This window comes from Taudactylus pleione, unplaced genomic scaffold (genome assembly GCF_031769625.1).
Source record: "Taudactylus pleione unplaced genomic scaffold, aTauple2 ptg000236l, whole genome shotgun sequence".
Lineage (NCBI taxonomy): Eukaryota > Metazoa > Chordata > Amphibia > Anura > Myobatrachidae > Taudactylus > Taudactylus pleione.
This window is the reverse complement of record NW_028284638.1, coordinates 2,440,338-2,465,106: the sequence shown is the minus strand read 5'-3', so window position 1 is coordinate 2,465,106 and position 24,769 is coordinate 2,440,338. Positions and strand designations below refer to the sequence as shown.

Below are 24,769 nucleotides of genomic sequence, written 5' to 3'. Positions count from 1 at the left end.
TAGGGGCAGGAGCTTTTTCAGCTGGATAATTTGTTATAAAATGTGTTATTCTATGTTTGCAAAATAATTTCTTATTAAGAGTCGCTGATTCATGTTTTTTGTCTTCTCCTGTGCTCTTTTACAATTTCATATGTGTACGGGTTGGGTACGGGATACTGGTGGTCAGAATCCCCACACTGGCATCCTGACAGGGTTAGGATACCGACACATGTTGGGTAAGTACCCTAACCCTCCCTCCCTGCACCCTAAACCTAACCTCCCTTCCCCCTAGTGCCTAACCCTGTGGTTCTAAAACTTTTTTGAACCAAGGGGCCCTGGAGTATCGGCATTGCTTACACGGCACCCCTAAGCCAAAAGTTTGAGAAGTTCAGAAAACAATGTAGTAAAGTGAAGTAAATTGTGCTGACCTGTCATCCTTAGGTTCAGTTATGTGGTGGTGGACAGGGTTGCGCTTCTATTTGTCTACATTTCTACATTACATTGACCACAAATAATTTGATTTGGTGCTGGACCACCAACCTGAGGCACCCCTGCAAGTGTCCCAATGACCCCAGGGTGCCATGGCGCACAGTTTGGGAACCACTGGCTTAACCCTAACCCTCCATTCCCCGGTGCCTAACCCTAACTCTCCCCCTAACCCCACTACTTACTGTTAGGATGCCGGCGCCGGGATTCTGACTGGTGTCGGGATTCCAGCACCGTCATTCTGAGCACCAGCATCCTGCATGCTGGTATTTCAACTGCATCCCCTGTGTACAAATCTCAATACCTTAGTAACATTCAGGTTTTGTTTAGTAAGCATTTTACGTAAATATCAACAGTAGTAGAGCAGCTCAAAATAGTCCAGCCATTGTGAAATTAGATTGATCTAGCTCAAACTTTTGAGTGAACCAATATCAAAAATACCTAATTTGTATAAATAACAATCATGGTATGTATTGTATAATTGCGAAGCTGTTAACTCAAATTCAAATGTCAAATTGATATAGGCCTATGTTTGTGCTTAATGGACTAAAGTTTTATCTTATTTTTCACTTTTAATTTGCATAGCAAAATGTTACACAATGTTGTAATTTAAGCCCGAATATTTTCACACCTGTTCAAACATGGGCAAAACATTGTCAAACTTGTTTGCTAGTTTGAATTTAGCAAAAATGACTTTGTTTCAGTAAGTATACTATTGGTTCTGTTTTTCAGGTGTTATTTTTGCAAAATATGGCCCAAATTGGAGACAGCAGAGACGATTTTCTCATTCTACATTAAGGCACTTTGGGCTGGGAAAACTTAGCTTGGAGCCCAAAATCAATGAAGAGTTTAAATATGTGAAAGCAGAAATGCTGAAGTTTGGCGATAAAGCCTTCAGCCCCTTCAAGATTATCAATAATGCAGTTTCCAATGTCATCTGTTCCATAAGTTTTGGCAAACGTTTTGACTATGAGGATGAGGAGTTCCAGAGCATGCTGAGGATGATGTCCCGTGCACTGGAAATCAGTGTCAATAGTGAAGCCATCCTGACCAATGTGATCTCATGGATGTACTATCTGCCTTTTGGACCTTTCAGAGAACTAAGGCAAACTGTGATAGATATCACAGCCTTCCTTAAAAGGATTATTGAGGAACATAGGATCTGCTTAGACCCAGACAACCCCAGGGATTTTATTGACATGTACCTCCTTCATATAGCTGAGGAACAGAAGACGAATCCTGAAACTAGTTTCAACACAGACTACTTGTTCTACATTATCGGTGATCTTTTCATTGCGGGCACGGACACCACCACAAACACATTGCTGTGGTCTCTCTTGTATATGTGCCTTCATCCAGATGTGCAGGGTAAGCATTATATTTTCAAGATTATTTGTAGGTCGACACAATAATGAACCGAGGCCGGCATATCTAGAAGCCAACAGGGTTTTTTATGTGGCCAAGGAAGGCTTGCAGGTAGGTTTGTCTTGGCTACCTGGCTCCTGGCATATGTCCAGCTCTCTTTTATTTGTTACATCAAATTTGTGCTAAACATGTTAGGATGTTCAAAATATATTTTGTATCCTAAAATGGATAACTGTAAGATGACCTGAATTTTTATTTTTATTTGGTAACCAACTTTAAACCTGCGAGCAGTGGCATAACGTGGAGGGGTCGAGCAGGACACGTGCCCTGGGCGCTGTTGGACGGCGGCGTGGGGGGGCACCGCCGGCCGCGGTCCAGGACACTGATTTGAAGTCAGTGTAGTGCGGTCCGCGCTACACAGTACAAACTCTGCCGTCGGCACCGGGTAGTACGAGTGTGTTTGTTTTGGCAGCCAGAGAGTCAGACAGACTCTCATTGGCTGCTGCGCCCACTGCTGGAGCCAGGCTGGAGCTCAATTATGAGCTCCACCTTTCGGCTCCAGCAGTGGGTGATGGGAGAGACATCATGACGTCTCTCCCGTAGTGTAGAGTGCAGAACAGGCGAAGGGGCGGACATCCGCGGGCGCGGCAGGAGAGGGGATTCAGATAAGTGTTGTGGGTTTTTTTTGTGTGTTTTTATATAATGGGCACTGTATAGGGTGGACTACTATTGAGGGCACTGCATGGGGGGACTACTACTGGGGGCACTGCATTGGGGGGACTACTACTGGGGGCACTATATAAGGTGCACTACTGAGGTCACTGCATAGGGGGGACTACTACTGAGGGCAGTGTATAGGGGGCACTATTATTTATTAACAGTTTCTTATATAGCGCAGCATATTCTATTGCACTTTACAATTAAAATGAACATTAATAAAACAAGACTCTGTTGTAAAAGACAGCCATAAAGCTAAGAGAGCCCTGCTCACAAGCTTACAATCTATAGGGAATTAGGTGTTGATACACAAGGTTAGGTGCTACATATTGCAAATTGGTCCAGCCCGATTGCAGTGGTTCTTGGTGAGCTGTATGATCCAGTCACACTGGAAAGTTGGCCTAGGGTCAGGAGGATGTGAAATTGACAAAATTTGATATGTGTATACTATAAGAAGGGAGTTAGATAGGGAATCTAATAAGCTTGTTTGAAGAGGTGAGTTTTCAGCGAACGCTTGAATGTTTAGCGGAATCTCTTATTGTGCGTGGGAGGGCATTCCACAGGGTGAGTGCAGCCCAAAAAAAGTCCTGTAACCTTGCATGGGAACAAGTAATGCGTAAGAAGGACAGACGCAGATCTTGTGCAGAGCGGAGATGTCGGGTTGGAAGATATTTTGAGATAAGTGAAGAGATGTATGTTGTTTTGGTTAATAACTTTTTTTGTGAGTGTAAGTATTTTATATTGAATATGGTAGAAGACCGGTGTCACAACCCTCTGCAGAGACCCCAGAACCAGACCCTGTTTCTTACCATTGCGGGCGCTGACCCACAGCATCTTCCGGCTCTCACGTGATGCTGCAGAGGTGCCGTCCTCTCCGGCTGGCTCCTTCAGCGTTCTCTCTCCTCTCAGGCACCTGCAGTCTTCTCTGTGCTACGGCTCCGGCGTTCCACATGGTTAGACTACTGCTCTCCGGGTAGACAGGTGCAGCCATCTTGGATTTACTCATGTGACGCCTCGTCCACCAATGGAATAACTCCTTCAAAGTTCTTAACCAATCATCATCCTGCAGCCTCTATAAAGGAATTCCTGCTGCAGTATCAAGTTGCCAGTGCAACATGACTCATAGCCTTGTCAGTGAGCTACCTTACTGTGTTCCCTCACAGTGTGTCTGCTGTTTCTTCAGTGAGCTGCTGCTGCGAGTGTCCAGCAGTCCTCCAATATATCCCTGGAGTCCAGTTACTCTCCAGTCCTATCTGGTGATCAGCCGGCCTCCAATATACCCTTGGAGTCCAGTTACCCTCCAGTCCTATACGGTGACCAGCCATCCTCCAATTTACCCTTGGAGTCTAGTTACCCTCCGGTCCTATCCGGTGACCAGACGTCCTCCAATATAGCCTTGGAGAGTCCAGTTACCCTTCGGTCCTATCCGGTGCCCAGCCGTCCTCCAATATACATTTGGAGTCCAGTTACCCTCTGGTCCTATCCGGTGCCCAGCCATCCTCCAATATACCCTTGGAGTCCAGTTACCCTCTGGTCCTATCCGGTGCCCAGCCATCCTCCAATATACCCTTGGAGTCCAGTTACCCTCTGGTCCTATCCGGTGCCCAGCTGTCTTCCAATACACTCTTGGGGGTAAATTTACTAACGTTATAGGGCCTAATTCAGACCCGCTCGCGAGCGCTCGCAAGCGGGTCGATGTTGGCCCAGTACGCATGCGCACGAGAGAGGCGGCTCCATCTTGCGCATGCGCGAGACCCGGATAGCGATGGCCAAGCCGTCGCTATGGGTCTCGCTACAAAGGGGGCGTGCTGTCGATGGTGAGTGACAGCACGCCCCCTTTGGTGGGGTGCCGGGGGCATTGCTATCCAGACGGAGGCGTTCCCATGGGCCCACTGGCATCACAAGTGATGTCAGTGGGAGTGCTCTCGGCTCTGATAGAGCCGAAAGCACTCCAGGGGTTGCGGCAACGAGAACCTACCACAAGGGTCTCGTCGCAAGCCCGATGGTCGCGATGGTCTTGACCATCGCGACCATCTTTTTGGCCGCTCGCTATAGCTGTGGGTGGTCAGGAGGCCGCTCTAAAATTAGGAAGGACGGCCCTGATTCAGAGCGAGCGCTCTGTCAGAGCGTCCGGCTCTGAGTCAGGGCCATAGTTTTTAAAAGTGAGTTTTAAAAGTAATGTTGCCCATAGCAACCAATCAGATTCTACTTAACATTTAACTAGCACCTTCTAGAAGATAATAGCTAGAATCTGATTGTTGCTATGGGCAACATCACTTTTAAAACTCACTTCTAAAAACTCTCACTTTAGTAAATTTACCCCTTGGAGTCCAGTTACTCACCGGACCAATCCGGCACCCAATCATTCTCAACAATACCAGGAGTCCAGTCGTCCTCCTGTGTAAGATTAAACTTCTACTTGTATGTGCTTCGTCTCCTCGCCATATCTTTACCTGATACCCAAATCTATGCGCAGAAACTACATTCAACCTAGTAGTTTCCAGTGTGCAGCCGTTTCCCATAAATCCAGACCCAGGACCCAGCCCGGGAACACAGCCTCAATCCCTACGTCTGTGACAACTGTCAGCCAATGGAGAAAGATCAGCCTCGCAGCTGCATTCAAATTGGATTGTAGTGGCAATAGTCTGTTTTTGGGAAGACCAGTAAGGAGACTACTGCAGTAGTTAATGCGGGAAATAATGAGTGCATGTATTAGAGTTTTTGCAGTGTCTTGTGTAAGATATGGTCGAATTTTGGCTATGTTGTTTAGATGTATGTAACAGGATCTAGAGACAGATTGAATATGGGGAACAAAAGACAGTTCAGAGTCAAGGATGACACCTAGGCAGCGAGCTTGTGGGGTGGTGTTGATTGTCAAGTTGTCAACAGTAATAGAGATATCAGGTTGGTAACTACTTTTGGCCGGTGTGAATATAATTCTGTTTTGGAAATATTAAGTTTGAGGTGTCGAGATGCCATCAAAGATGAATGGCAGAGACATTCAGTGAGACGGACTAGCACAGATGGTGACAAATCTGGGGAGGATAGGTAGATTTGAGTATCATCCACATAGAGATCATACTGAAAACCAAAAGAGCTGATTAGTTTGCCAAGAGAGGTGGTATAAATTGAGAAAAGCAGAGGACCCAAGACTGAGCCTTGCGGTACTCCAACTGATAGAGGTAGCGAAGTGGAGGTAGAATCAGAAAAGCGAACAGTGAAAGAACGATTAGATAGGTAGGATGAGAACCAAGAAAGGACTGTGGACCTCATTCAGAGTCGGTCGTTGCGGCCGCACGGTCGTACGCCACCGATGTTCGCTAAACTGCGCATGCGTAAAGTTCGCAATGCGCGTGCACAAACTAGCTGCTACGATCAGAAATTTCTCTTTCCTTGAACACAGCCAGGTCGGTAGTTTGAGTGACAGAATGAGGCGTTTGTGGGTGGTAACAGGGGAAGGTGCTTGAAAACGGGGGAGTGGAGATCCGAACGCAGGCGTGCCTAATTATGCGAATGGCGTTTAATGGGAGTGCATAATTAACAAAGTCATGTCATGGCACACGTGACATGGGAGGTTTGTACACTGACCTGATCGTAGTGCTTAAGAGAGGATATGGTCAAAGCTCTACGACCAGTTCCGATGGTTCCCGATGCTCGCGATTAATCCTTATATCCCAGAAGATGACGTGTGTGGTGAACGAGAAGGGGGCGTGATTTAGTCTTACGGCCGCTTCTTACCCTCGATCGTTCAGCTAACGATCTCATCTTAGGACCGCAACTTGTGATCGCTTAATTTGCATATCCGGCCCCTTTCCCCTACGACTGTGCGGCCGCAACGACCGACTCTGAATGAGGTCCTGTGTCTTGAAGACCTAGGGATTGTAGTGTTTGTATGAGAAGAGAGTGATCAACAGTGTCAAAGGCAGCAGAGAGATCTAGAAGAATTACAAGTGAGTAATGGCCTTTAGCCTTGGCAGTGACCAGGTCATTTACTACCTTAGGCCCTCATTCAGAGCCACTCGCAAACAGCAGTACGCTCGTTGCGTTCCGATGTTGACTAACCACGCATGCGTCGGTGTTACACTGCGCATGTGCGTACGGCAGATTGCGAGCTTTTTATCTGTCGTTCCTAAAATAGCGTACAGGAAGTGACATGTCAAATGTGATTAAGAGAACAGGGCGTTTTTGGGTGTTGACGGGGGTGGAGATGGAAAAACGCAGGCGTGGCGAGGCGTTTTTGGGGCGTACATACATTAGCAGATGCGAGCGTAAAATGTGTTCGGACCGTCACATACGTCACTGGAACATCCTCTTTCCCTTCAAAATGCTCGCACAGTTTAGGGTCTGGATTACTCGACCACATTGGCGATGGCCTTCTCCTCCGTCCCGGGACTCCACGATGTTGCAGCGATTAATCGCGGGTGGTCACAAAAGCAATTAGTGTTGTATTGAAAACCGGCTTGGTATGTGTTTGGAAAGCAGTTTATTGGGATAGCACAAAACCGTACGCAGGTGGAAATCATACCTGCTAATGTCAGGATTACACAATCAATTGGCGTACATTTTTTGGGGTTTTTTTTGGCCTCAATTTGTTGTTTATGGCCTATTGTGACAATAATGTCATCATGTTTTAATTAGCTCCCCCTTTTTTTTTTTAATGTGCAATTTGCATCGTTATGTGTTTTTTTAAACGTTCCTTCAAGAGGCCTTTTTTTTAGACAAATGAAATGGTTTTTGGTGTCCTTTTTTGCCTTTAGGGCCAGGATTAAATGTAACCCATTTGTCCAATAATGTCACAATACAATGTCAGATTTTTTTCATAAATTTATTGTTTAAACACAAACCAATTGGCATAATATTTTTTTTTAGTTTTTCTGCCAAAGATACTTTTTATCAAAAAAAAAAAATCAATAACTGATAACATAAACGTACAAAAATAACTTAAAAACATTTCACAAGAAAGAAGAGGGAAGTTTTGACCAGAAAGGAATATGAGCCAAGCACAGAAGGAGTGTGGGAAAAGTCGCCATTGCTGTCACCGTTTTTTCGCCCGTTTGGATGGGGGAGGGTGGGCGCCAGACCGGGTCCGGGATGCCATCGGGCTGGCCTGTCCAGAGGCAGATGTTGTGGCCTCTGGACTAGGCACAGGGCTAGGCACATTTGGAGGATTGGCTGATGTTGTGCCAGAGGTGGAGGATCCTGATGTTCCGGCAGGAAGGGAGGTCGGCTCCACCATGTGCTGGCGAACGAGGTGCTCCAGGGCATCGGCGATGCGGATGTTGGCCCTGGTATTTTCCGCCAGGGCCTGACCAATGGTCACGTTGGCCGCAGCATTTTGCTCCAGGGCCTCAGCCACCCGTAGCAGACTGGCGTCCATCCTCTGCAGAATCTCCGTATGGAAATCCGATTTGAAATTGAGTTCTGTGAGGAGGCCCACTGCCTGCGAGGGGGCACGCCCTGGACTGGCTTCTGCAGGGTCCTCAGCCGGATGTACTGGTTCCTCCCCTGCAGAGCCAGCAGAAATTCTGCGGCCAAGGCTTCCCTCTGGAGCAGACTCATCCGCCTGTGTCTCTGTTGGAAAAATGAGAAAAGACTCACATTAGAATCTACATATTGGCACAATAGCATTTCAGAGTTGGTGACATCACAATACTTACCTTGGCCAACATGAGGAGCCGCAAAGTCTGGCATGTCCGTATCCATGTTGGACACGCCAAACACCTCCACAGGCTGCACACACCCCTGTGCCAGCTCTTCTAAATCCGTCAACTCCAATGACACAGGGGTGGGACCCCCACCTGTCCCCCTTGCATGCCTAGCCCTGTCCGCGAGTTTTTGCTTTAGGCGATATTTGAAGTCGCCCCATCTGTGGGGAAAAATGGAAGCCATTATCCTTTGGTTTAAAATGGGGTTTGTTTTTAGGGGGGGCAAGGGTTTACTTACCGCCGTTTGACATCCCGGGCTAGACGGACATAATCACCCACCGTATTGACAGCAACGGCTACCTCTTCCCACATTCTCCACTTCTGGCTTAGACTCATATTCCTGTCTGCCTGTGGCAGGATGTCCACACACTTCTGGATCAAAACCTCCATCTCCTTTCTTGTGAAATGTGGCTGCCTTTTTTTTTTGGCCGCTTTGGCCGGAATACTGGGCCCAGCAGCCTCTTCCATGTCATCCTCCTCACCTATTTGTGTAAATTTACAGAATTCACAAAATCACAACTTGCCTCATCTTATGGTTCAAATTAATCGTTGATAGAAAATGCATGAAAGACTTACCGCCTGACTCTTGGGCATTTTTTCCCTGGTCTGTCGCCATGTCTGCGGTCCAAACAAGAAATACACCAGAATTTGAATGTGTTTTCGTGACGTATTTATACATGCGTCCTTATTTTGCGGCCGCATCATTGATTGTGCGGCCCTATGATCCCTCCTTAATTTGTGCGGGAAACGAAACACTATTTATGGCTTGGTGTGTCTCAAGTCGAGGTGGCGTTTTTGGATTGTTGGAGGTTATCTTGGCTGGAGTGTATTGATTGTGTAGAAAGGAGTTGGAGGTTGGAGAATCGTTTGTTGGTTAGATTTGCGTTTTTTTTTCCGTTATCTTTGTTGGTTTATATTTTTGGGACCTCGTTTGTTGATTTGGTAAGTTTTGTGAAGTCTAACTTTTGTTCAATTGTTGTTTCATTGTGTTTCGTATATTTTGTAATTTTTGGATACCTAATTTATTCTATTTTAGATTTTGTTTATTTTCGACCCCAAAGACCTTTTGATTTTGCATCTTAGATATTTGCTCTTGGTAAGTCCATTTTTTATCTTGTATTAGCGAACTAATTAGCGCATTTTTAGTAGTTACTCTTGTGACTTGTATTAGCGAACTAATTAGCGCATTTTTAGTAGTTACTCTTGTGACTTGTATTAGCGAACTAATTAGCGCATTTTTAGTAGTTACTCTTGTGACTTGTATTAGCGAACTAATTAGCGCATTTTTAGTAGTTACTCTTGTGACTTGTATTAGCGAACTAATTAGCGCATTTTTAGTAGTTACTCTTGTGACTTGTATTAGCGAACTAATTAGCACATTTTAAACAGCTTAATAATCATTCTAACTTTTTGATGGTTTAGCTTTCGCTTTTTGAGCCAACATTTCGACCCGTTTTGATGTACTGTGTTAAATGTCGCTTTGCGGTTTTGCTAAATGGGTGTTTGGCATATTTGAACTTTGGTCTAGCACAAAATGTATCCACAAAAATGCACAGAGTGAAATGTGTCAAGTAATTTTGTTGTTTATTTTCAGTTTGGACGTATCATGACAATACCCCGGCATGTAAGCAGCAATGGATGCTATCATCAAGCTAAGTTGTTTTAATATAGTTTTGGGGTGGGTCAAAAGCCTTACTTTAAAATTTTTGAATTTCAGGTTGATCTGGGGAGGATTGTTCTGGCCATGCTCCCGGAAGCCGACAAACCTCAATCTCATCCCAGGCGTAGGCATCGTAGGCATGCAAGGCCCCAGATATTTTGAACACGTGTCACCCTTTTTGGAATGCCCGATGATGAGGTTTTAAGACGCTACCGTCTACCTCCCAAAATAATCATAGACACTCTCTCATTAATAGAAAGTGATCTTGAGCGGCAAATTGACAGTCCAACAGCAATACCACCACTGACGCAATTTATGGCGGTGTTACATTTCTGTGCCTCAGGAACGTTTCAAACAACGGTGGGAATAGTGGCGGGCATCTCCCAATCCTCCTTTTCCCGGATCCTGAGGGCAGTGATGGAGGCACTTTTCAAGCACCTCCATCATTTTATTCAAATGCCTTTGGATATGGGTGCCCTTAGTGTGGCCAAGGCCAATTTTTACCAAATAGCTGGCTTCCCACACATCATCGGGGTTGTGGATGGTACTCACATACCACTTCAGCCTCCAGCACGGCTGGAGGCAATATTTAGAAACAGGAAACACTATCACTCCCTGAATGTAATGGTGGTATGTGATGCCTCCCTCCAGATCCTGTCCCTGAATGCTAAGATACCAGGAAGTGCACATGACTCCTTCGTCATCCGGCAATCAGGGATATGGCAGAAATTAACCAACCTACAAGCTGGTGATGCGTGGCTTCTGGGTAAGTGGAGACCTTTAGTACATAACAATGTTAAGCTTGATACACAGTGTTCCTGATGTTGTCTCTTATTTTTCACAGGAGACAGTGGATACCCTTGCATGTCCTGGCTGCTCACTCCTTATTTGGCTCCCACACCAGGCCCACAAAGTGAGTATAATTCCGCACTTACAGCCACCAGGCAAGTGGTGGAGCGCTGTATCGGCCTTTTAAAAGGCCGATTCAGATGCCTCCACCGCTCTGGTGGCGAGCTCATGTATTTGCCGGATATGGTGTCGAAAATTGTGGTCCTGTGTGGGATATTTCACAACATCGCCATAAGGAGTGGTGTCCCAATGCAGCCAGAGGATGCCTTACCTGAGGATGGCCCCCCCGAGGTTGGTCGGAGGTCAGTATGTGGGGGGGCCATACGCGATGATGTGGTGGCCAGATTTTTTAGGTAAGTTTGACCCAAACTACAGTGTTTATACCTAATGTGTTTGTGTTTGTTTGCGAACATCTAATTTATTTTTATTTTTTCACCATCTTCTGTTTGTTCACATAATCTTTGCCACTCCAACGCTCACTACTTCCTGCTACCCTTACCAAACCTGGATCTGGTGATTTTGTCCATATATTCTGGAACCCATATCGCAACGCCATGTTTGTGGAATCATGTTGGCATGGTCCTTCGTCAACCAGTTCTTGATTGTTTTTTTAAATTAAAAATTTTATTTGTATGTGTTGTATTTGAGATTATCACTGTTTTTTGGTTTTGGGACTGACCACTTTGATTTCTCATTTAAGTTGTGAATAAATGTTTGGAGAGTGAAATGGTCTTCCTTTTTTTGGACGTTAACAGCAAGTGGAACCAGGTTAACACACCTTACAATTGACTAAGGGGTAATCCAGTACTGACACCAGTTGATGTAAACTGAAATATGTTTGCAGGTTCCCAACCCACACCAAAAGGAAGCCTGTCCAAACCTTTGGATTTTGAAGATTGGCCTAAGCAGCTTGCACACCAACTAGGAACCTGTAAAATGGCGAAATATCTAATTGACACTACACCCAAAAAGGGAAATGACATTGTTACTGTTATGTGTTTCTTGTGGCTGTTTAACATACAAATACAAAATACAATCTAACTTTTAAAAAATGGAAATCCGTGCAGGAACAGTCTACTTATGTCAGGGAAAACTATTTGTGTTTTAGAAAAAAAGAATGAGCCAGAACGTATATTAGAACTACAAAATTTATTTACAAAACGAATAAAAAAAAAAAAAACTACTGGCGAAGGATGCCAGACAGCCGGTCAAGGGCCACAAGAAGGCCAATTACATGTTGCCGCATCTGGCCAACACAATCCTCCACCTCTTGACGACGCCTCTGTTCCTCTGTGGGTGAGAAAAGTGTGTGGATTAATAAAACAATAGGGAATCCACATTAAAAAAACAAAAACACAACGAAATCACTCCTAAACCGAAAAAAAAAAAACCAAAACAAAAAGGGGGTGCTGGCAAAAATACAAGGCCTATGTACAAATTCACACAGGTGTGATATGTGTATGTTGAAATCAGCAGGAAGAGGTAAAGGCAAACTGCTAAATCAACAAAAGTAAACCAAACAAGCACGAATAAAGGCACGACACATGATTACATACAAACAGTTTGTGGTTAAAAAAAATGAGAAAGAAAAACATACCGGGAGCCAAAACGGGAGCTCCGGAAGTCCCTCCATGTTCCTCCTCGGAGGAGCCTTCATTCCCCAAAGAACGGGGAGGGGTAATGATGGACTCCGGGGAGGGGGTAATTGGAAGAGGGGTGGGTGGAGGAGAGGGGGAAGTGGGACGGAGGGGAAGGAGGCCCGACAGTTCCGGGAGAGGGTCTGGGAAGGCTGGGGAGGAGTGGGGTATAGGGGAAATATTTGGGGTGGAGTGTTGGCTGGGGGTTGGGGATAGTGGCCGGGAACGCCGTCTGGCCGGACGGTGATGGCGTAGTCTTGGCTGTCCTCCTAAAATATGTCAAACAAATTGAGGTTAGTTTCTGGGCAAATCCGGGGCCCAAATTAAAATAAAAAAACCAGCAACAAAAAACATGCAAAAAGGAGTAGAATGAAAAAAACAGAAATAGAGGGAAAACAAGCACACGCTGATATGAGGACAAATAATTAATAGGACAGACAGGAAAACATGCACACGCAGATATGAGGACAAATAATTAATAGGACAGACAGGAAAACATGCACACGCAGATATGAGGACAAATAATAGGACAGACAGGAAAACATGCACACGCAGATATGAGGACAAATAATTAATAGGACAGACAGGAAAACATGCACACGCAGATATGAGGACAAATAATTAATAGGACAGACAGGAAAACATGCACATGCAGATATGAGGACAAATAATTAATAGGACAGACAGGAAAACATGCACACGCAGTTTGCCCCACAAACACAAACATGAAAACCACAATACATAACACTTACTTTCAACGATCTGCATGCGAAAGCATGCCAGCAAGCGGGGCGTTCGCCGTTGCAGGTCTGACCACCTGCGCTCAAGCTGCCCGATGTTGCGGCGTGAACCCATCGACCGCAGGCGGGACCGTGCCTCCGCATACGCGGAGCGCTTCTGCCGGTTGGTGATGGGTGGAGGCTGGCTGGTGATCCGCCTATCCATCACCTCCGTAAGCACCAGCAGCTCGCGCCTGGTGAATGCGGAGGCTCTCATGATGGCAATGGAGTTTTTCATACAAAACATTTTTGATAAAGTGTGGCCAAAATTTCTGATTGGCTAATGTATTTTGGAAATTAACAGGAGCAATTTTATTGGTTAGTGTATGAGTCATGTGTTCAACAGGGCCAGAAATCTCTGGAGAGTTATGATAGGCTTGATGCAGTGACATGCGTTTGCAAATTTAAATAAAGAAATGAACCCCGGAAAATATGCGGGGATCCACAGCAATAGAACAATTGTTTAATTGTGGTTCACATGTTTTTTGAACAATAAAAGCGAATGTTCCATCCGTACGTATTCTGCGGGTAAACACAAACACGGACAAGAGTAAAGTTTCTTGCATTGTGTTGAAAAAAAAAAAATTGAGCTAATTGATACATTGATTGGCATGATACGATTGAGGGAGGTAGGCAGAATAAAGGAGCAGGTAATCGACATCTGACAAGGCCACTTCCGGTTTCACTTGTGCGTGCGTTCCCTTCAAGCCATTTCGGGGATGTACGCTCGCTATTTCGCACGCTCGTTAGTTAGAGGAGGGGTCGCCTGAGTTTAGGGAGGAATTTTAGATGCGAACGAAAATACGAGCGAGCCATTGAATTTAAATATTTTTGTACGTACGCCTAACGTACGTGCGCCCGCTTGCGAGTGGGTCTGAATGAGGGCCTTAGTCAGTACTGTTTCTGTGGAATGTTGGGAATGAAAGCCTGACTGAAGTGGGTCCAATAAGTTGTGGGTGTTAAGAAAGTGTGTGAGGTGAGTGTAGGCAAGTCTTCCAGTAGCTTGAAGGGGCAAGGGAGTTGGGAGATAGGATGGTAATTTGAGAGAGTTAGGGTCAGAAATTTTTTTTTTTCAAAATGGGAGTGATCAATGCATGCTTGAACAGTGATAGAAAGATACCAGTAGAGAAAAAGAGATTACAGATTTAAGTTAAGTGTGGGATGAGCACAGGAAACAGATTTAGGTAGGAGGATGAGAAGACTGTAGATACTTCATCTTCATTAGTGGGGTCAAATGATGAGAACATTCCACCATGTTCAGGTAGGGAATTGAGCAGGTCTCTGGCTGAGGGAGAGCGTACCATTTAATTCCGGATATTATCGATCTTGTCCTTGAAATAGGAAGCAAGATCTTGTGCACTGATAGTAGCAGGTGGGTTGGGTGACGGAGGAGTAAGAAGTGATTTCATTGTATTAAAAAGTTGCTTGGGGTTAGAGGCTTGGGCAGAGATGATAGATTGGAAATATGTTTGTTTGGCAGTATCCAGTGCATTATGATATGAGTGGTAGATAGTCTTATATGTGAGGAAGTCACTTGGAGTACGAGATTTACGCCACTGACGTTCTACTTTATGTGAGAGTTTTTGTAGGTGTCTTGTCAATTTAGAATGCCACGGTTGATGTTTAAGTCTACGTGGAGTGTGATGGGTAGCTGGAGCTACATCATCAAGGGATAGTTCTAGGGTCTGGTTCAGGTGTGATACAGCAGTCTCAGGAGAAGCGAACTTAGAAATTGCTAATTGTTGCAGAGAGGTGGCTAGTTGTTGAAAATTAATAGCATTAATATCGCTGTGGGTTTGAGGAGGCTTGGTTGATTTGATGGAGGTTGACATAATGGAGGAGAGTGTGCAGGTTATAAGGTTATGATCTAAGAGAGGGAATGGAGAATTAGTGAAATCAGAAACTGAGCATAGCCTGGTAAATACAAGATCAAGTCAGTGGCCATCCTGACGAGTAGAGGAGTCAGTCCATTGGGAGAGGAAGAGAGAAGTTTGGAGACATGAGGAGATTGTGGACTGTCAATGGGGATATTGAAATCACCCATAATGAAGGTGGAGCTGTCTGTTATTACCCTGTTTTGTTCTATCAATGTTTCCAATTGTAAAGCGCAACGGAATATGCTGCGCTATATAAGAAACTGTTAATAAATAAATAAATAAAAGTGAGGGAGCCAGGCAGAAAAATGTTCCAGAAATTGATTGGGTGGTCCATGTGGGCGATATATAGTAGCAATGTGCAGACAGAGAGAAAGGGGTGAAAGTCCTAATAGTATGTACTTCAAATGATGTAAATGTGAATGATGGTACCTGTGGGATAACTGTGCATGTAAAAGATTGGGACAGTAATATCCTACTCCACCTCCTTTACAATTACCAGGCCTGGAGGTGTGTGCGAAGTGTAAGCCAGTGTGTGAGAGTGCTGCAGGTGAGGAAGTGTCTGATTGTGTGAGCCATGTTTCTGTTATTTCCAGAGGGTTAAGGTTATTTGAAATACTGGGGGCACTATATATGGAGTACTACTGGGGGCACTGTATACAGGGGACTACTAGTGACAGCACTGCATAGGGGGACTACTACTTGGGGCACTATATAAGGGACACTACTGGGGGAACTGTATAGAGGGGACTACTACTGAGGGCACTGCATTGGGGTGACCACTACTGGGGGCACTACTGGGGGCACTGCATATGGGGGACCACTTCTGGGGACACTGCATAGGGGGGGCCACTACTGGCGGCACTGTATAAGGGGCACTGCATAGGGGGACCACTACTAGCGGCACTGTATAAGAGGCATTACTTGGGGCACTGTATAAGTGGCACTACTGGGGGCACTGTATAAGGGGCACTGCATAAGTGGCACTACTGGGGGTACTGTATAAGGGGCACTACTACAGGCGGCACTGCATAAGGGGCTCTGCTACTGGGGACATTGCATAAGGGGCACTACTACTGGGGGCATTAAGGTGCATATGGAATGGAAAGGAATGTTCCCAGAGTGACGAGAAACGGTGGTGCGCCATGTTGACATTCCCCCATTTTCCACTGGCCACACCTCCTGTGACATGTGACTTTAAGGAGGGGCAGTTCTCCGTTTTTTAACTTGCCCTGGGCTCCAAATACCGTAGTTACGCCACTGCCTGCGAGTCAGCTTCAATACAAATTGTTCATTTTTTAAAATTGGATTACTGATCAGTTTGCATTATATTAAATAATGGATTTACAAAGACAAATTCAGACTGACCTGATTTCTGGTCCTGACCTAAGTTCCCCCCTGACATCACAGAATGTTCCTTGTTTTCGCGGAATTGCCAAAACAGTAAATTATTCTACAGTCGGAATCGGTATGCAATCCTGGCTGCCGCATGGCCGGCAGTTCGATTCCTGGCAGCGGCAGCCTGACAGATCAGCAGAGCCCGGCAGCTGGAAATCCCGATCGTCCCTAAGGTAAGTATAAACTAACCTAACCCCCTAACCATAACCCTCCTTAGGGGTGCCTAACACTAACCTCCCCCCAAGTGCCTAACTCTAATCCCCCCCAAGTGCCTAACTCTAATCCCCCCTCTAAGTGCCTCACCCTAACCGCCCCCTTCCCCGCTGCCTAAACCTAAGTCCCCGGGGGGTGCCTAACCCTAACCTCCCCCCGGGGGTGCCTAAACCCCCCGGGGGGGTGCCTAACCCTAAGTCCCCCCCCGGGTGCCCTAAACCTAACCCTCTCCCCCCGCAGCTGTCCGCTCGCGGCGCCCGGCATCCCTTCGATCGGGATGCCGGGCGCCGGTCTCCCGGCGTCAGGTAACTTACAGGCGTCTAGATATAGATTGGGACGCCGGCTGTCGATATTAAGGCAGCCGGTTTCCCGACTGCATACCCTACAGTCTACTGCTACTGATTTGTTATTGTTGTCATACAAATCACTTTGGATAAAAGAAACTCATGGCATCAATATTTCAATGAATTCCAAGTCCTCCCACTTGTTTCAAAATGTCCCCACATAACCCTCCGACCTTCCCTTATGTCCACCAGACACTCATACTCTACAGATCTTGCCACATGAGGTCTCTTAGACCTCTTCTCATGCCCACAAAGCCCTTGCACCTCCCCGCATGCCCCTATTATAGCCTTCATACCTCCCCTGCTTACTGGAGAAACTACTGGAAATACTACTACACATCTATTTCACTGCCCTCATAACAAAACCTTGCCCTCCATGCTCAGCCCCCCTTTTTTAACAACTCATTTTTATCTCTTCCCCTTATTATGCATTCCTCCCACTCTTTCCAGTAATACTCACCTTCTACTATGTATCTGTGAGTGATCTCCTATTCATCCTCTATGCTTCTCCCATTTCCTGACTTCTTTGCAGCTCTGTAAGTGGTGGAAGGGCCTGTGACACGGAGCACGCACAGAGGAAGCAGGGAGAGCAGTCTGCACTGCTTCCTCCTCCGCTTCTGGCGTGCTACATAAATGTATATTTGTACAAAAAGACACTTATATACATACATTCAGTGTTTGCAAATACGCGCTATAGCCCGTATTTTACCCGATAATTGGCAGTGGGGACTCAAAAAAGATAAACCGATGGGTCCCTCAGGACGCACTCTGACCAATCAGCAGCGCTGTCCTGTAATAATCCGGTACATGCTTCAAATGCAGAGGAAAGGGAGGAGAGCATAGAGGGCCAAATGTAATAGGTAGTCAGTTTTAGTAACAGTACAAACTCACACTTTCTCGCACTTTTAAAAAGTGCGAGTTTGTACTGAAACTCGCAAATTCAATAGCCTGCGAACTTTTCAGCTTGAGGCTACTGCATTTGCGAGTGCAGGCGAGTTTAGAACTATGTAAACTGACACCTTTTAATGCGAGTAGCAATAAAAGGTGCGAGTTTTAGAGAAGCCATCACAGATCAGTGTGATCCGTGATGGCTTCTGTGTGCGCGACATTGTATCATTGATGTAACCACAAGATTAACATCAATTAATCTTGCGGCTACGATGTAGCGGTTCCCACAATAGACGTCAATGGGGATAACTCACCATAGACGTCTATGGGACACACAGGCTGGCCACATGCAGCTTATCAGGGAGCTGCTCCGACGGAGATGCTCCCTGATTGGCTGGCGGCGCCTTCACTGACGGGGCACACGTGTGCCCCGGTCATTTACGCGGAGCAAAGGTATGTGTACACACATACCTTTGCTCGGTCCGTATGGTTCGTTTTTTTCCGTTTTTTTATTTTAACCCCTGGATTGCCTACTTGCAGAAGAGGACGTGATCGACGCATAGGAGAGGTGAGTATGGATTTTTTTTTTCAGGTACACCCCTATGGATTACTTCGGATACTAGGTGAGTATGTGTGAGTGTGAGTGTGCATGTATGTTTTATTAAAATTATACTTTCACGGTGTAAGTTTGTTTATTTACGTATTTCTTTAGTTGTGGAACTACAAGTGCCAGCGGGCCCGTAATGCCCCGTATGCTGGTATTTGTGGTTCTCCAAATACCAGCATGCAGGGGAGGTTTGCTGGTACTTGTGGTTCTACAAATAAAGACGATATCTAAAATGTAATTTTACACTTTACACTATCAACCCGGCACCCACCGCCCTAGGATGCCGGGGATAGCCCCGGGTTATCAGTCTAGGCCTGGGGTGCCCTGGAGAGGGGTACCCCTTTATTGGGGGGGTACCCAACTCCCCAGGGATCCCCGGCGGTGAGGAATAATGCTTTGGCCGGGGAAACCGGTGAAAGGTTTTACCTGGCTGTGGCATTATCCCCCTGCTAGAAAGAGTTCTGTGCTGGTTCTGGAACTTTCAGGGGACCCCTACTCGTTTTGTCCCCTGATTTTCCAGAACCAAGACCAGCTCAACAAAGCCCTGTGCTGGTTCTTAATATACAGGGGCCCCCTACGCATTTTGGCCCATGTATTTATAGAACCAGAACAGGCTTAATAATCCCCGGGGCTGGTTATGCTTTTGGGGAGGGGGTGCATGTCATTTTTTTTTTTTTTATAACATTTAACATAAGTACACACAGAAACATGTACATATCTCATGGATATGTGCATGTTTCTGTGTTAATCTGACCTGCTCAGGATGTACTCGCTAGCCTGATGCAGGTCTATTATTTGGGGACTTTTGGTAATCTTTTTTTTGCGAGTCTGAAACAGACACTCTATTACATTGGGCGAGTTGATTGTTTTCAATGTGAAAACATCTGGATGCGAGTTTGAGAATGGAGAGTTTTAGTAACTCTGAAAAATGCGAGTTTTAGTGAACAGACACCCTATTACATTGGAGAGTTGTGAAAAATTGCGAGTTTAGCACCAAACTCGCAATTTACCAAAACAGACTACCTATTACATTTGGCCCAGAGAGTGTGATCTCCCGCCCTCCTCTCACTCTCTGCTCCGCGCTGCATCTGGATCATCCAGCCTGCTGTGTGTGGCTGGGGGCTGTTACTGCCGGGCAGGGGGTGAGGCCGGTGAGATTACTGTAAAAAGCTGCGGTGCCCCGACGGTGCTCTACAGGAGCCAGAGGATAGTATTTTTTTAAATGAAAATAATAATTTTTTCAATAAGTTTTTTCACTTTTTTTTTTTTATTTAGTGGCCCAAAATTACCACCAAATATTTTTTGTAATACTTTTTTTGCATTTTTCATTTAATTCGATTGAGATTAAACAAAAACAATGTGCTTTTATCATTTTTTCCATGTGTTTTAAAAAACCCTCACAAATCGGCCATTTGATATTTAAAAACCTCCAGTACTTTCCTTATGCACATTAACAGTCTTCTCTATGATTCTGCTAACAAAATTGTCCTTTTCTAGGCTTCAGGATGGTTTCCCCACTTTTTCATGCTCTTCTCCAGAGTCACATGCAAGTAGCGCAAATTGGCATTTTCTAATTGAATTGAGCGTATCTCTAGAGCGAGCATTTGTAAGAAGTGTGAGAGTGTGTTTCATGAAACAAACTCACAATTTTAAACTTGCACTTAATTGGATTGATCCCTTAGACCAGGGATCTTCAACCTTGGCCCTCCAGCTGCTGTGGAACTACACACCCCAGCATGCACTGCCATAGTTTTAGCATGCTGTTATATCAAAAAGGTGGCAGTGCATGCTGGGATGTGTAGTTCCTCAGCAGCTGGAGGGCCAAGGTTGAAGACCCCTCCCTTAGACTATGCGTAGAATTGACGAAGCAGCGGCTTCTGTAAGCCGCTGCTTCCCGACGTGTTGCAGGTGAATGTTTTAAACGGCACTCGGAGTCAGTGTAAAGCACGCTGTGCTTTATGCTGACTTCGGGTGCTGTTTTAAATATGTACCTGCAACCCACCGGAACAGCGGCTTATAGAAGTCGCTGCTTCTTCAATTCTGCCCTATGAGTTTATGGGGTTTATTTACTAAGCAGTGTTAGGAGACAGAGTGAAAAGTGATAATAAAGTGATAAGGTGCCAGTCAATCAGCTCCCAACTGTCAACTCACAGGCTGTGTTTGAAAAATGACAGTTGGGAGCTGATTGGCTGGCACCTTATCACTTTTCACTCTGTCTCCTAACACTGCTTAGTAAATAGACCCCTATGACCTACAGTCAGGTGCATAAATATTGGGACATTGACAGAATTTTCATATTTTGGCCTCTATTCACCACCACAATGGCTTTGAAATGAAACAAACAAGATGTGCTTTAACTGCAGATTTTCAGATTTAATTTGAGGGTAATTACATTCAAATCAGGTGAACGGTGTAGGAATTACAACAGTTTCTACCGTGTTTCCCCGATAATAAGACACTGTCTTATTTTTTTTTTTGGTCAAAAAAACTCCATAGGGCTTATTTTCGGGGTAGGGCTTATTTTAATTAACATTGACAGCATCATGCCCTCAGTCCTGCTTTTATCCCCATCATGCCCTCAGTCCTGCTTTTATCCCCATCATGCCCTCAGTCCTGCTTTACAATTCTTTACTTACCATTATTTATTTTCCTCTTTTTTTTTTTGTTAGGGCTTATTTTCGGGGTAGGGCTTATTTTGGACCGTTTTTCAAAAGTAAGGGTAGGGTTTATTTTCGGGGTAGGTCTTATTATCGGGGAAACACGGTATATGTGCCTCCCACTTTTTAAGGGGCCAAAAGTAATGGGACTATCAACTCAAAAGCTATTTCATGGACAGATGTGGGCTATTCACTCGTTATTTCATTATCAATTAAGTAGGTAAAAGGTCTGGAGTTGATTCTGGGTGTGACATTTGCATTTGGAATCAGTTGCTGTCGACTCTCAATATGAGATCCAAAGAGCTGTCACTATAAGTGAAGCAAGCCATCATTAGGCTGAAAAATCAAAACAAACCCATCAGAGAGATAGCAAAAACATTAGGTGTGGCCAAATCAACTGTTTGGAACATTCTTAAAAAGAAAGAACGCACCGGAGAGCTCAGCAACACCAAAAGACCCAGAAGACCACGGAACAACTGTGGTGGATGACAGAAGAATTATTTCCCTGGTGAAGAAAAACCCCTTCACAACAGTTGGCCAAATCAAGAACACTCTCCAGGAGGTAGGTGTATATGTGTCAAAGTCAACAATCAAGAGAAGACTTCACAAGAGTGAATATAGAGGGTTCACCACAAGTTGTAAACCATTGGTGAGCCTCAAAAACAGGAAGACCAGATTAGAGTTTGCCAAACAACATCTAAAAAAGCCATTACAATTCTGGAACAACATCCTATGGACAGATCAACTTGTACCAGAGTGATGGGAAGAGGAGAGTATGGAGAAGGAAAGGAACTGCTCATGATCCCAAACTTACCACCTCATCAGTGAAGCATGTTGGTGGTAGTGTCATGGCGTGGAAATGTTTGGCTGCCAATGGAACTGGTTCCCTTGTATTTATTGATGATGTGACTGCTGACAAAAGCAGCAGAATGAATTCTGAAGTGTTTCGGGCAATATTATATGATCATATTCAGTCAAATGCTTCAGAACTCATTGGACGGAGCTTCACAGTGCAGATGGACAATGACCCGAAGCATACTGCAAAAGCAACCAAAGAGTTTATTAAGGCTAAAAAGTGGAATGTTATGCAATGGCCAAGTCAATCCCCTGACCTGAATCCCATTGAGCATGCATTTCACTTGCTGAAGACAAAACTGAAGGGAAAATGCCCCAAGAACAAGCAGGAACTGAAGACATTTGCAGTAGAGGCCTGGCAGAGCATCATCAGGGATGAAACCCAGCGACTGGTGATGTCTATGCCTTCCAGACTTCAGGCTGTAATTGCCTGCAAAGGATTTGCAACAAAGTATTAAAAAGTGAAAGCTAGATTTAGGATTGTTTAGTTTGTCCCATTACTTTTGGCCCCTTAAAAAGTGGGAGGCACATATAGAAACCGTTGTAATTCCTACACCGGTCACCTGATTTGGATGTAATTACCCTCAAATTAAATCTGAAAGTCTGCAGTTAAAGCACATCTTGTTTGTTTCATTTCAAAGCCATTGTGGTGGTGAATAGAGGCCAAAATATGAAAATTCTGTCAATGTCCCAATATTTATGCACCTGACTGTACATACTGTAACTTACAGCTAAATTTTTATCAATATATATTATATAATGTGACAGTTTATAAAGTTCTTAATTTTACATTTCTATTTGTAACCTGAGATTCAAACCGAACCATGAAGTTTTGCTACAAATAATTACCCACATTTTTTGTTAATGTCGTAAAGTATCCTAACAGGTTTATTAAATCAACTGGTTTTATTTGTTTACTTCCAGAATAAAAATAAGTTGGTGTTAATCGATTCCTTAGTATATTTTCCTTCTCAAAAACTATCTCTACCAACTCGATTTATCAGGTACTGTAATAACAGTTTTAACACTGTATTTCATCTAATATCAACAAATGGTAAACTCTTATAGATAATATCTTCAACTTTATAAGAATAAAAATAATATTTAAAAATAAATGCCACAGACTCAAACTAATTATTATTTTTATTTATATGGCGCCACCAAGTCTCCATAATACCCTACAGAGAGAATTGCAACAGTATAAACAAGCAAAACCATATAAAAATATTCAGACAGACACTATAGTGGCAAAAAGTCAGTGACTGTGAGTGGGAGCCCCCTTAATTCAGGCATAGTGCAGGCAGAGAACCAAGATGATGGAGGTCCCTACTCCATTGAGAGCTTACAATCTAAGGGGCTATTTGACTTTTCTATTAGTGAGCTACGATACCAGAAGGGACGCTCTATTAATCTGTATACCCTCCTTATATGCTTTTTGTAATAAATCAGCCAGATATGCTTTTCTCAAACTGTCTGTAAGAAAACTTGCTTAACAAAGCTAGATAAGTCATCATTCAGGCCTCAGGTATTTAGTTCCAGGGTCTATAGTGTTTTTTTCAGTATATACATATTACTTAGTTAACTTTATATATTACATTAGGGTAAGGTTCAGTAATTATGCAGCAGAGTCAACAGACTCTGTGGGTATAAAGTGCATAGTGCATTGCCCTTCAATTGTGTACTCTGTCCCAACTTTGTTAGCGTGCCTTTGCTTGTTATTTTTTTTTCTATCTAAGAAACAGGCCAAATAGATAACTTTGTTTATCTGGAACAAGTAATCAATTTTAATACTGTAGAGACCAAAGTATAGCACTTTGAACATGGCTTGATAAAAAATAATTACATATAATAAAAAAAATACCATGGGGCTAACTGTTGGGTGTTGAGTGGATATTCACTATGGACCATTTGTAGTGTAAAGCACTATTGGAGCACTGCATCCAAAGCAAGGTGACACTTTTCAAACAGTACAATTTAACCCCTTAATTGCTGGATGGTTTCTCAACCTTGTGCTGAGGCCATTTTCCGACATTAGTGCTTGTCAAATTCCAACATCATTATCACTGATTGTTTTAGGAGATACCCACACAAATTATACCTTTTCTTTTTTCAGAAGACTTTGTATTTTCAGAAAATACCACCTTTCTAAAATAGTAAAAAACAGGATTCTATGCTTTGGTTTTGACAAAAGATTTGCACTTGACATAAAAATGCTTTTTTTTTTTCATATTTTTGCTGTTTTGATTTAAAGGCTTCTTATGTGTAGGAAGAATATGGTAGCCCAATAAGGCCTTCCATTTTATAATCTAGGCAACCTACCACATTCAGGCGGGATGTACCAAAAGCTAAATGCGGCCAAAACTCTGAAAACTGCAATTTGGACACATTCCCAATATATACCAAGGTCCAGAATATGATACTTTACAGAGCTTGGACCTGTTAGGCAACGCCATCTATAGATTGTGTTCACCTAGTACCTTGGTGGCTAACCTTGACACTCCAGATGTTGTGGAACTACATATCCCAGCATGCACTGCTACCATTTTGCTATTAGGGCATGCTAAAACTGTGGCAAGGCATGCTGGGATATGTAGTTCCACAACATCTGGAGTGTCAAGGTTAGCCACCACTGACCTAGTAGAAGCCTATGGGATTCTCTTACAATGTTTACTGAGAGGGATCCAATCGGATCCCTCCCAGTGTTTCCCGCTGTGCGTGCGTCAACTGGTGCATGCGCAGATGGACTCTCAGGGTCA

The 24,769-nt window shown here is 44.3% G+C and overlaps 1 protein-coding gene across 1 annotated transcript in view; it reads left to right on the top strand.

Moving 5' to 3' along the window:
• Window positions 1-24,769, top strand: part of CYP2U1 (cytochrome P450 family 2 subfamily U member 1) — a 76,467-nt gene that overhangs the window by 32,432 nt on the left and 19,266 nt on the right. The window contains exon 2 of the mRNA XM_088479494.1: window positions 1,198-1,833. Coding sequence (XP_088335620.1) covers window positions 1,198-1,833 — 636 coding nt within the window. The remainder of the gene's footprint in view (window positions 1-1,197; window positions 1,834-24,769) is intronic.